The 12,976-nt window shown below is 51.9% G+C and overlaps 1 protein-coding gene across 1 annotated transcript in view; it reads right to left on the reverse strand.

Moving 5' to 3' along the window:
• Positions 1-12,976, reverse strand: part of TNFRSF8 (TNF receptor superfamily member 8) — a 47,759-nt gene that overhangs the window by 10,793 nt on the left and 23,990 nt on the right. The window contains exons 6-10 of the mRNA XM_084786852.1: positions 12,599-12,765; positions 9,897-9,987; positions 9,474-9,571; positions 6,730-6,828; positions 6,549-6,602 (exon numbers count right to left, since the gene is read on the reverse strand). Coding sequence (XP_084642978.1) covers positions 6,549-6,602; positions 6,730-6,828; positions 9,474-9,571; positions 9,897-9,987; positions 12,599-12,765 — 509 coding nt within the window. The remainder of the gene's footprint in view (positions 1-6,548; positions 6,603-6,729; positions 6,829-9,473; positions 9,572-9,896; positions 9,988-12,598; positions 12,766-12,976) is intronic.

The raw sequence follows: 12,976 nt of genomic DNA on the forward strand, positions 1-12,976 counted from the left end.
GCAGCAAGAAAATAAACAAAAGATGGCCAACTCCGTCTTGAGAAAGAAGCAGGCTGGCGAGAGGCTGGGACACTGTAAGTAGGCACCATCTCTTTTCGGGGCCTTCTGGCTAAGACCTTTGCTACCTTTGAACCAGGGGACGCGCCCCACCCCCCCCTCACCCCCCCCCACCCCCCCCCACCCCCCCACCCCCCCGCCATAGGGACCGCACCTTCAGGAAGTCACACTAATGAAGACAAAAGCAGGAATGTTCCTAATTACTTCAAAATTGGAAAGATGCCAAGAGCCAAACAATAATGTGAGCGCGCCACCCAGCAGGACACCTCCTTGGAGGGAAACCAGCTCTGCTTCACAGCTCTAAAACTCAGCCTTTTTATCCGGGGAAATGGGGAGGACCCAGCCAACTTTGGAGGGGTTTATGAAGATAGAATAGAGAGCTCAAAATAGCAGGGAGGGCTGGAGGTGACGGGTGGAGCAGGATTAGTGGCAGAGCAGCTGTCTGTCATGTGTGAAGGCCAGGACTCTATTCACAGCACAAGCATGTGCATGCATATGCATACACACACACTCAACACACACTCACTCACATGCACACAAACGCAAACACATGTGCACGTACGCATACACACACACAAACACACACACATGTGCACCAACACACACACACACACACACACACACGCATGCACACACAAACACAAACCCACGCACTCTCACACACACTTACACATGCACACTGGCACACACCTACTCGTACACACACTCACAGTGCACACGCACTCACACATTTGCACACACACGCGCAGGCACACACACACATACACGCACAGTAGGATTCCTGTGATGAGCCATCTGGAGAACAGGGCGTGATGAGCACAACTCTGTGCTCTGTGGTTTTCATCCTCCAAATCCAGGACCCTGATCTCATTGTATAAAAGAATTTTAGACAAATCCCAGCAGGGGGAATCCTGCAACTATTCTGACCAGTGCTGTCAAAGGCCACTTAGGTCAAAGGAAAGCCTGAGAGGCTGCCCCAGGACAGGGGAGCTTAGGGAGAACTTAAAAAGGGTCCCCAGCACCTTAAATAAAGAAACAAAACAGTGTGGCTTTTGTTATTTAACCGCAATACACTGAGGCTGGGGAGATGGGCCGAGACCTTACGAGCACTGGCTGCTATTGCAGAGGCTCTGGATCCAGTTCCTAGCATGCACACAGTGGCTCACAACCTCTGTAACTCCAATTTTAGGGGACCCAGTGCCTTCTTCTGGGCCTCAGTGGGCACCACACATGTGGTGCGGTTACATACATGCAAGCAAACGCTCATATACATTTAAAAAATTTAAAACAATACATTGCTGTGTATTTATTTACTGTGGTAAAGGTACCACCCCAACATAAGAGGTCAATAGTAAAAAAACTCAGCTGGGCACGGGCACACTGGAACTCCATTATTTTCTCAGTTTGGGGAGGGGAAAAGGCTCGGTCTTGTGCCTAAGTGACAATGACCCTTGGTCTCACCTGGCAAGTGCTGATATCACAAACGGCACCATCACATCTGGCTTTGAAACAGGCTCCTACTATGTAGCCCTGGCTAGTTATAAATGCACAGAGATCCACTTGCCTCCGCTGAGATTAAAGGCACACATCACCTGCCTCTGTCTCCCAAGGGCTGGGACTCTAGGTGTGTAGCTCCATTCTCTGTGTTGGGTTGCAGATGACTGTCCTCTTTTCTGGAGCCCTCACAGGCCATCTCTTCAGCTGGGGAGCCCACTGACTAAGTCTGCTGGGTCCTCAACTGCTCACTTCTACCTTGGGGCTGGCCTGCCTCCCGCAGCTCTGAGGTGGGACTGACAGGGAGAGGGCCAGGCGTGAAAGGAACAGAATCCTTTCACTCTAAAATTCTCCTAAGAAGCGAAGTCTCTTGAGAATCTATTCAAGCTAAATTATAACCCAGGGAAGATGCCAAGGACATCTGTGTGACGCGCCAGGTGCTAACACCGCTTAAGACATGCTGTGACAAGAGAAAGAAAATACAGAATTCTAAGTCTCAGAAATAAGCACGCTCTAACACCAAGGTAAAAAAAAAAACAAAACCTCAGAATCTAAGCCAAGCAGTGGTGGCGCACACCTTTGATCCCAGAACTCCAGAGGCAGGCTGGTCTTTGAGTTCAAGGCCAGTTGGTCTAAAAATTGAGTTCTACAACAGCCACAGCTACATAGACAAGCCCTCTCTTGAAAAGCCAATAAATAAATAAATAAATAAGCAAGCATTTTTTTAAGTGAAAAGGCAGACTCTACAAGACCTCAGTATCTGCCAACAGCCTGGTTTACAAACCGTGAGTACTCTGAGAAAGGCGCCAAGCACATCTTCCCAGGGGCAGAGTTCAGATTGCCCAAGTGCTCTTCCCCTAAAATGATTGCGTTAGCCTGCCTGTCCTTGTTTGCTGGTTTCCTTGCTTTATGGAATAATCACAATTGTCTTGTAAATCCACCGGGCACCCTGGGACCTAAGTCCAGGACACACTGTACAACAGTGGCCTCAGGATGGCATCTCCCGAGCTGCTCCGAAGGCCACGTTTGGAGACTCGTGAATGCCAAGAATTCAAAGCTCTGTTCCACCCCTGGAATGCTCCCTCTCAGTCTCATCCCAAAGCTGCCAGAGGCAGGACAGTCCCAAGGTAGGTGTGTGCAAACTGGGGACCGGGAAGACTTAGTCAGTGGGCTCCCTAGCTGGAGAGATGGCCTGGAAGAGGTCCAGAAGAGAGGTCAATCACCTACACCTCAAAATAGCACCGTGGCACACAGCTGGAATCCCAGCACTTGGGAGGGAGAGGCAGGTGGCTCTCTGTGTATTAGTGCCAGCCAGGGTTACATAGTGAGGACCTGTCTCAAACACACAAACAAAACTCACAAAAAGCAAGGCTAGTCTCGGTTACATGAGGATATCTGGGCTACACGAGACGCTATCTCCAAAAATCAAAACAAAAAAACCCCAAAAGGTAACATCAACACAAAAGGCCAAGAACATGTCCTGAGAGACTCCTGCTGCCCAGCTCTGGGAGAGTGGTTAAGAATCTGCTTCAGGCTGGGCGTGGTGGCGCACGCCTTTAATCCCAGCACTCGGGAGGCGGAGGCAGAGGCAGGCAGATCGCTGTGAGTTCGAGGCCAGCCTGGTCTACAAAGCAAGTCCAAGACAGCCAAAGCTACACAGATAAACCCTGTCTCGAAAAAACAAAAACAAAAACAAAAAAAAAGAATCTGCTTCAGTGATGGCAACATTAAAATAATGAAAGAAACCCATGAAGCCACACAGATATAAACACACTAACAAGGAGACAAAAGTGCAATTAAAAATAGAACAGGTTATTCTGTTGGGCAAGTCTCAAAACCATCTTTCGATAGTCATTGCCAAGTCAGTGTTGAGGCGCAGCCTGGCTGATGGATTTGCAAGAGTGCTGCAAGCACACAGCACCAGGAAAGAGACAGACAGAAGGCTGGCAGGAAGCTCCCCACAGATCCCAGCATCGAAGACTGGAGGCCCAAGTCCATTCTCAGTGAAATATTAGAGGTCAGGACCCAAGATCAGGACCACGGGCCAGATCAGCTCATGACTCTCCCAGGCATCAAAGGCTGTGATACCGAAGGAAGAGCCTGGGGAGTGACCCAGATGAGAGGGGACCACACAGACCTGGTTACCAAGGCAACGTGGGATCCAGGCCAAGGACATTATTAGGACACATCAAGAAATCCAGTCTGGCCAGGTGTGATGGCACGTCTAGTCCCAGAACTTGGGAGGCAGAAGCAGGCAGATCGCTGTGAGTTCAAGGCCAGCCTGGTCTACATAGTGAGTTCCAGGATAGCCAGAGCTATGCAGTGAGACCTTGTCTCAAAAAAACCAGACCACAAAAACAAACAAACCCAGAGTAGGCCTGAGCAGGCTGGATTCTCTGGCTTGAAGGTCTTTCTGCAATGCCCCGGTTACTATGAAATACACAGGGAGGTATTGAAGAATCGTAAAACACCAAGTCTGGTAAGTGACTCCCAAAACTGTTTTGGAAAAATAACTTTTTCCGTACTGCTTGCAACTTCCGGAAATCTGACACTGGATCAGAGCAAAACGACTTTTTGTTGTTGTTTAGTCTACATCTTCCTGTGGTAACAGCAAGGTGGGGGCTGGCAGACTTAGCAAGGCATGGTGGCCCATCACTTTAGTCCCATCTTGGGAAGCAGAGGCAGGAGAGTTCAAGGCTAACCTGGTCTAGAAAGTGAGTCCCCAGGATAGCCAGCGCTACAAAGAGAAACCCAGCCTCAAAACAAAACAAAAGACACATAATATTCTTTAAGAGGACTCTAGCTCAATCCCCAGCACCCATGTCAAGTCACTGACAACCACCTGTAACTCCCTGCAGGCAAGCGCAACCACACCCACACACCCATATACCCCCACACACATACCTGCCCTCACATACACATCATCAAAAATAATTTTTAAAACAAGTCAACTCATTCAGGTGTATATTAAAATGAAGGGATGAGGGGGAGGACTGAAGGCTGGGGATGTGGCTCAGTTGACAAGTACATGCCGTAGGTTCGTTCGATCTATAGCTAGGCACAAGCTGTGCATGGCAGTACATCTGCCTGTAAGCTCAGCGCATAAAAGGTGAAGACAGGAGGACTGAAAGGTCAAGGCCATCCTCATCTGCGTTGCAAGTTTGAGGCCAGCCTGAGCTATATGAGACCCTGTCTCAAAATTAATTAATTAAAAACAGAACAGACTGACGGGCTGGATGCTTGGGGACATTCTGGGCTCTGTCGTGGCTGAGGAGGGGATAAGCCTGGCATCTGTCAGGCTGCTAAAACATCTTACAATGCCCATCTCAAGCCATCTGCTGACGAATGTCCTTAGTGCTGAAGATGAGACACCCTGTTCATGGAAACCCCAGTGACAATAACAGCAAGTCCCCATCCTGGTGTCTGCTCAGTACCTGGCCTGTGCCAGCTGACCTCATGCAGTCAAGTCATCTGGGGAATAAAGAGAGTGGTAGTGGGTGCTGGAAAGGTCACCCCAGGAGTAAAACAAGACGGTGTCTGTGCTTTGCAAAAGTACCAAGGACACCTATGGTGATGTCAGGTCAAATCAGGTGATGGGTGGCTGGCACCTGATTGCATCTGCCCAGACCATGGTTCCCACTCACAGGTCACTAGGAGAACAAGAGCCTTCCCTGCAGAGGAGTGAGTGGGGCCAGAACACGCATGCCTGTCCCCCTGGCCAGCCACTCTTACCAGCTAGCACACTTGTCTAGAAGTTTGGAAGACCTAGGACAGCCTGTCCCCAGTCAAAGCCTGTGCTGAAGATGCGCTTATGAAGACAGCAAGGAAATGAATACATGCTCCTTTACCACCCACTGCTCAGGCCATGCCCACCCTGCTCAGACCATGCCCACCCTGCTCAGGCCATGCCCACCTTGCTCAGGCCAGGCCCACCCTGCTCAGGCCAGGCCCACCCTGCTCAGGCCATGCCCACCTTGCTCAGGCCAGGCCCACCCTGCTCAGGCCATGCCCACCCTGCTCAGGCCATGCCCACCCTGCTCAGGCCATGCCCACCCTGCTCAGGCCATGCCCACCCTGCTCAGGCCATGCCCACCCTGCTCAGGCCATGCCCACCCTGCTCAGGCCAGGCCCACCCTGCTCAGGCCAGGCCCACCCTGCTCAGGTCATGCCCACCCTGCTCAGGCCATGCCCACCCTGCTCAGGCCATGCCCACCCTGCTCAGGCCACATCCACCCTGCTCAGGCCATGCCCACCCTGCTCAGGCCACGCCCACCCTGCTCAGGCCAGGCCCACCCTGCTCAAGCCAGGCCCACCCTGCTCAGGCCAGACCCACCCTGCTCAGGCCACGCCCACCCTGCTCAGGCCAGACCCACCCTGCTCAGGCCAGGCCTACCCTTGCCTAGAATATAGTCACCTGGACCCTTATGTTCACCCTGATTTAAACTTCCTCTCACTTAGCCCTGGAAATGCAAATGTCAAGGGACCCAGTGGAAGCTGGAGGTCCAGAGCCAGCCTCAGACACAATACTGACCCCAGACTCACTCAGTTCCTTGCAAGCCTAGCCTCTTCGGGTACTGGGTTTTTTGTTGTTGTTGTTGTTGTTGTTTTGGTTTTTTTGTTTTTTGTCTCTTTCTTTTCTTTCTTTCTTTCTTTCTTTCTTTCTTTCTTTCTTTCTTTCTTTCTTGTTATATCAAAACTGTTCTCACGAAGGTTTGGAGACAGAGGGAAAAAAAAGTAACTGACGGCAATGGAAATTCTAATACTAGAAAAATGTCAAGAAAGCAAACAGCGGTTTCACTAAGGCCTGCCTGAGAGCTCATGGAAACAAGCTTGAAACCATCAAAACACAAAAAACCCCTTGCCTGGGGAGCGCTTCAGAGGTACGAGCATGAATTTATGAAACTTCTCCAACTCAAAACCCCCTTAGTGGACAGTGTTTTGGTGTGAGTCGGCCAGACCCCAGGGTCTACACTGGTCACACTCTGCACTGCACTCACCCGCCGGCTCCACCTTGGGCTGGAAGGTCTGGGCTAGGTAGTCCAGGTGAAACTCTGCAAAGACACCAGGAGTGAGGGTTAGGGGGTGAGCAGCAGGGTAGGGGATAGGCAGGGCAGGCATCCAGGCCAAGCCAGCATAAAGCAGCCATCCTCCCCAGGACCCCAAGACACGTGCACTTACTCTGCTGGATCCGCCTCCTGCAGGCTTTCCAATAACACAGGAGGAAGGAGCCGGTGCCGACCAGCACCACCACCATGGCCACCCAGAAGAGCACGGGCCCTGAAACACAGTGCCATCCTGTACTCTGTACACAGCCAGGAGCCTGGGCCCTTCCCTGGACCACACGGGACATCCCTAGGCGCAGCCCACTTCCTACTTCTCCTGGGACATGGATCCACTGAGGCGAGCAGTTTCTGGACCTTCCTCAAGCTGAGACCATCTGATTCACCTGCCTGCCCTCCCTCACCTGGCTCCAGGAAGCTCATCAGCTAACTCGGAAAGTAAGACAAACAAACCATGGAGGGGGAGTGAAATTGAAATATCAAGAATCAGAATGAATCAGACATGGTGGTGCACGCCCGTAATCCCAGCACTAGGGAGGCAGAGGTAGATAGGCTAGCCTGCTCTACATAGCTAGTTCTGGGCTAGCCAGGGCTACATAGTGAGACACCCCCACCCCACCCCCAATATTTAAAAAAAAAAGAAACAAAGAGCTGGGCGGTGGTGGTGCACAACTTTAATCCCAGCACTCGGGAGGCAGAGGCAGGTGGATCGCTGTGAGTTCAAAGCCAGCCTGGTCTACAAAGCGAGTTCAGGACATTCTAAGCTACACAGAGAAACCCTGTCTCAAAAAAACAAAAATAAAAGAAAGAAAGAAAGAAAGAAAGAAGGGAGGGAGGGAAAGTGAGAAGGAGGGAGGGAGGGAGGGAGGGAGGAAACAAAAAAAGAGCCAGAATAAAAAGGAACTGAACTCTAGAAGTCTGAGTGCTGTCGGGATGGGAGGGCAAAGGCTGGTTAGGAAAACCCTGAGACCACCAGCTCCTGAGGGCAGCCACAAAGTCGACTCTGCACCAAGCATGCTCAGCACACGCTCTCTCCATTAAAACAAAGCAGAGGGCTGGTGGGATGGCTCCGTGGGCAAAGGGCTTGCTGCAAGCCCGATGACCTGAGTTCGAGGTCCAGAAGCCATACAAAAGTGGAAGGAAAGAACGCCACAGAAGTTTCTCTAACTTCCACACGTGCACAGCAGCACAGGCATGCATGTGCTCACGTCATACGCGTACGAATGAATAAGTAGTTTTTAAAGCCAAAGGAGGAAGATTAAAGCTTGTCCAAAGAGCCGGGCGTGGTGGCGCACGCCTTTAATCCCAGCACTCGGGAGGCAGAGGCAGGCGGATCGCTGTGAGTTCGAGGCCAGCCTGGACTACGAAGTGAGTCCAGAATAGCCAAGGCTACACAGAGAAACTCTGTCTCGAAAAACCAAAAAAAAAAAAAAAAAAAAAAAAAAAGCTTGTCCAAAGTCACCGCAAAGAGTCACCACCCAGGCCAAGTGACTTCAGATCTCACACATCCTTTACACACACACACACACACACACACATACACACACGGAACGAAACACAGGACCTAATCCCTGCTAGACAGGTCTCAGGAGTTGCTGCACAAGTATATTTTGTTTGTTTGTCATCACCGGGACAAGATCCACGGTAGCTTCAAACTTGCTTGTGTAGCCAGTGATGACCAGATCTCAGAATTACCTGCCTCCACTTCCTCTGTCCTAGGATTTCAGGCACGTACTATCACACCCAGTTTCTGTGGCTCTGGGAATGGAGGCCAGGCCCTCTGGAAAGCTAGGCTAGCACTCACCAACTGAGCCCCAGCTCCAACCCTCAGGCTTCTCTAAGGAACGCTGAGAACTGTAAACTTGAGAACTGTCGCCACCGTGTGTCTATAACTGGTACTGCTAGTCCTAAAACCGACGGCCAGGTGTTAACCTCCTTAGCATAAATGGCAATTGTCAGGTAATTTACATGTGAAGACCCTGCATGGACTGTACTGTATGCTGACAATCCTGGGTGCCTCCTCAATTTCTATTTTACATCCGGGGAAACTGCGGCTAGATGGAATTAAGCTCTAGTCTTTCAGTAACTATTCAATATTTCTTTTTTTCGTTGTTTGTTCATTTTTTATTTTTATTTTTCCAACAGGGTTTATCTGTGTAACTCTGTCCTGGAACTCACTCTGTAGAACAGGATGGCCTCAGACTCACAGAGACCTGCCTGCTTCTGCCCCACCCCGCCCCCAGATGTAGGGATTAAAGGCATGTGCCACTACCACCCAGCAACTTTTTTATTTTTCTTTGTAATAGTGTCTCATGTAGCCCAGGCTGGCCTTGAACTGGCTGTATAGCAAAAGGTAACCTCTAAAAACTAATTTTTTTCTGTAGACACAGTCTCACTATGTAGCCCTGTCTGGCCTGGAACTTGACACATAGACCTGACTGGCTCCGAATTTACAGAGATTTGCCAGCCTTGAGCAGATGGTACTGGCCGAAGCCTGACCCTCCCCTACCTCCACCTGTCAGCACTGGGATCATACACATGCACTGCCAAGCCCTGTGTATACCCTGGTAGGCACCAAACCCGGGGTACTGGGGGTTCTAGGTGAATATTAAAACAACCGAGCCACAGCTCCAGCCTTGTAACTATATTTCAGGTAGCAATTATAGGTCAACAGGATGAAGTCATGAAAAAAAAAAAGAGCCCTGTTCCAATAAGAAAATAGTATTAGGAGGTGAGAGAGCCACAGCCTCAGTTCTGGAAGCCAGAAAGCTGGGATCAATCTCCGCTTCCACATTCACCTGAGCCCACAGCCCTGCCAGGATGCCCACCGCCCCCTTGCTCTGGACAAAAAGCAATCGATACCTGGATCCAGAAATGGTGTTCCCGTGGACAAGGGCGAGGTGGGCTGCAGCGTGCTGCTGGTCTGCGCATCTGCCAGGAGGCTTAGGGTAGAGGCAGTACTGTACCAAAGGAAACCCAGGACAGGGGTGACAATCACAATCGCCATGCAAAAAGCCTGTGTCTGATGAAGATGAATCTTTCTCTAGAGAGGTCAAGATGAAGCCTGGGAACTTAGAACATCGCACTGTCTTGTCAGGCATTGTGAGGCTGGGAGCAAGGTCTATGCCCTCTCACTTTACAGACACACAGCTGTGCTCCTCCCCGACTCCACCAAAAGAATCTACGGGCCTGATGCCCCTGCACCTCCAGCCCAGACTACCCCAGCCATCACCCGAACATACAAGGAGCCATTCCATTCCGCCCACAGGAGGGGCTAAGGGTCACCTGGCAGGCTCCTCGATGTTTTCTGAGGTGCTGAAGTCAGCTAGGGTCTGTGGAGGTGGCAGCTCCAAGGTCATGTTCACCTCTGCATTGCCTACAGGGATGGGTAACAAATCAGAATCCGTGCCAGAGAGTTTGAATCTCCAGGAAAGATTTAACCAGCATGCAGTGGGAAGTTGCAGGAGGCAGTGGGGTGATGGTCTTCCATAGCACACAGTTCCTGGCTACAGCTAACAAACACCATCAGGGGTGTGTTCTAAAAGATCAAGATTGGAGAGGCTGTGGTCACACGGAAACAGTCACAGCAGCTTTTGCTTTTACTTAAAAGAGGCCCAAAGGCCAGGAGGAGGCTCAGCGAGTAAAGATGCTTGCTGCCGTAACCTAAGTTGGATCCCTGTGACCCACATGGTGGAAGGCGAGAACTAACTGCCTCAAGATGACCCCTGACCTCTAGATGCACACTGTGGCACGTGCATCATGTACATACATACACATGCACATCCATACACATGCACGCGCACAGGCACACACCACATGCATGCACACACACACACACACACACACACACACACACACACAGAAGAAAAGCTTCAGAAGTCAGAGCACAGTGGAAAGGAGACAGGCTATTAGGGGTACGCCCATGAAGGAGAGCGCTTCCTTCCTGGCTGCCATGGGGTGAGCAGTCTCTGTGAGCTGTAAACAAAAATCCCCCCCAACTGGGAGCTGAAAAGAACCTTTTCCCTTATAAAGTTGTTCAGAGACGGTATTCTTGTCACAGAGATGAAAAGCACACTAAAAGTCCCTATATTTGAAAAAAAAAAATCAGATGAGCAGTGGTGGCACACGCCTTTATTCCCAGCACTCAGGGAGGCAGAGGCAGGCAGATCTCAAGAGTTCAAGGCCAGCCTCATCTACAGAGCAAGTTCCAGGACAGCCAAGGCTACACGGAGAAACCCTGTCTCAAAAAGCAGGTAAACAAAATAAAGACAAAATAGAAAAATAAAACCACTAACAATAAAGGCAGAATAGGTGGGTGTGGTGGTGCATGCCTTTAATCCCAGCACTACGGAGGCAGAGGCAGGGAGGTCTCTGAGTTTGAGGCCAGCCTGGTCTACAGGGTGAGTTCCAGGACGCCCAGACAAACAGAGAAACCCTGTCTTGAAAAACCACAAAAAGAAGAAGAAGAAGAAGGAGGAGGAGGAGGAGGAGGAGGAGGAGAAGGAGAAGGAGGAGGAGGAGGAGAAGGAGGAGGAGGAGGAGGAGGAGGAGGAGGAGGAGGAGAAGGAGGAGGAGGAGGAGGAGGAGGAGGAGGAGGAGAAGGAGAAGGAGGAGGAGGAGGAGGAGGAGGAGGAGGAGGAGGAGGAGGAGGAGGAGGAGGAGGAGGAGGAGGAGGAGGAGGAGGAGAAGGAGGAGGAGGAGGAGGAGGAGGAGGAGGAGGAGGAGGAGGAGGAGGAGGAGGAGGAGGAGAAGGAGAAGGAGGAGGAGGAGGAGGAGGAGGAGGAGGAGGAGGAGAAGGAGGAGGAGGAGGAGGAGGAGGAGGAGGAGGAGGAGAAGGAGGAGGAGGAGGAGGAGGAGGAGGAGGAGGAGGAGAAGGAGGAGGAGGAGGAGGAGGAGAAGGAGGAGGAGGAGGAGGAGGAGGAGAAGGAGGAGGAGGAGGAGGAGGAGGAGGAGGAGGAGAAGGAGAAGGAGGAGGAGGAGGAGGAGGAGGAGGAGGAGGAGGAGAAGGAGGAGGAGAAGAAAAAAGAATGAAAGGCAGAATAAGAATTACCATTTCCCTCAGGCCATGGTGGAAAGACTGAAGGCATTCTAAACACAACCACAGAGGAAGGGCTTGAAGTCAAAATCATAAGCCGCCCATGTAACACTAGTGTTACAGTCACGTGAAGTTCACGTTCAGACTCGGGAGAAGGTGCTTACTGCACAAGTCTGAGGACCCAGATACGAAGCCAAGCATGGGGGAGCACACTTGTAACCCCAGTGCTGGGGAGGAGTGACAGGTGGGTCCTGGGGACTCACTGGCTGGCCAGACAGCCTAGCTTAATTACTGAGCCCCACACCAATGAGAGGCCCTGTCTCAACAAGCAAGGTGGATGGCTCCTACAGACTCCCAAGGTTGACCTCTGACCTCCACGGGGGCAGGCATGAGCACCTGCACACACACACACACACACACACACACACACACACACACACACACACTAATTATTCACTAGTCATCCCAAGGTGGAAATACCCCCAAGCCTCGAAGAGCCGCTTGGATGAGCCAAGCACAGTGAATCTGTACAGCACAGGCTGTTCACTCTTTTAAGAGACGAAATAGCACCTGGGTCCTCAGCTGCTCCTGGGAGCCATGAGGACATTTTGGAGCCATAGCCAGAAGCCACCTGTTCTGTCACCAGCACCCTGAGTACAGGGCAGGGACACCCAGCCCGTGGCCCAGGGCCAGGCATGCAGGACACTCAGGAATTCTGGGAGTGAAACTGCCCTTCCAAGGACCTCTGGCCCCTGAGCCTCAGCAGCAGGAGCTGCATCCTGGAGATGCTCTTCCGTTCCTGCCAAGGCCAGAGCTCAAGGCCCTCGGCACATCTAGGTCCCCGAATCAGGGCCAGCCTCCCCTGTCCCTCCCACCCCCCACCCCGACTCCCCTCCAGCCCCTCCACCACCCCCCTCACCCTCCAGGACACCGCCGCCGCAGCTTCAAGTACCTGGATTGGGACTGGGCGCTCGTGCCTGGGAAGAGGGATAGTACGGAGCCGTCAAGAGCTCAGCAGCATCTTCCTGCGCAAGGCGGGTGCCCCCCTTGGGCAGCAAACTCCTCACACCGTCAGTGGCCGGGGACTTTAGAGTAGGTGTGGCCTGAGGAGTGGCATGGCTAGAGAAGAAGTCAGACACAGGTCTGATGACGTCACAAGCCAGTAAGGTCTGTGCGTGGGGATCAATGTCTATGGAGGAAGGCTCCTGCCTCAGCCCGTGGGGCTGCTGTGAGCTTCTGAGAGGAAGAGCCGTCTGGGTCTCTCATGGGCACCAGGCAGGGCTGGCCACACACAGCTGGGGTCTCAGATGACTGGGGAGCTTGGCAGAGA

The sequence above is a fragment of the Acomys minous genome, assembly GCF_964271855.1.
Source record: "Acomys minous genome assembly, chromosome: 6".
In the NCBI taxonomy this organism is placed as follows: domain Eukaryota; kingdom Metazoa; phylum Chordata; class Mammalia; order Rodentia; family Muridae; genus Acomys; species Acomys minous.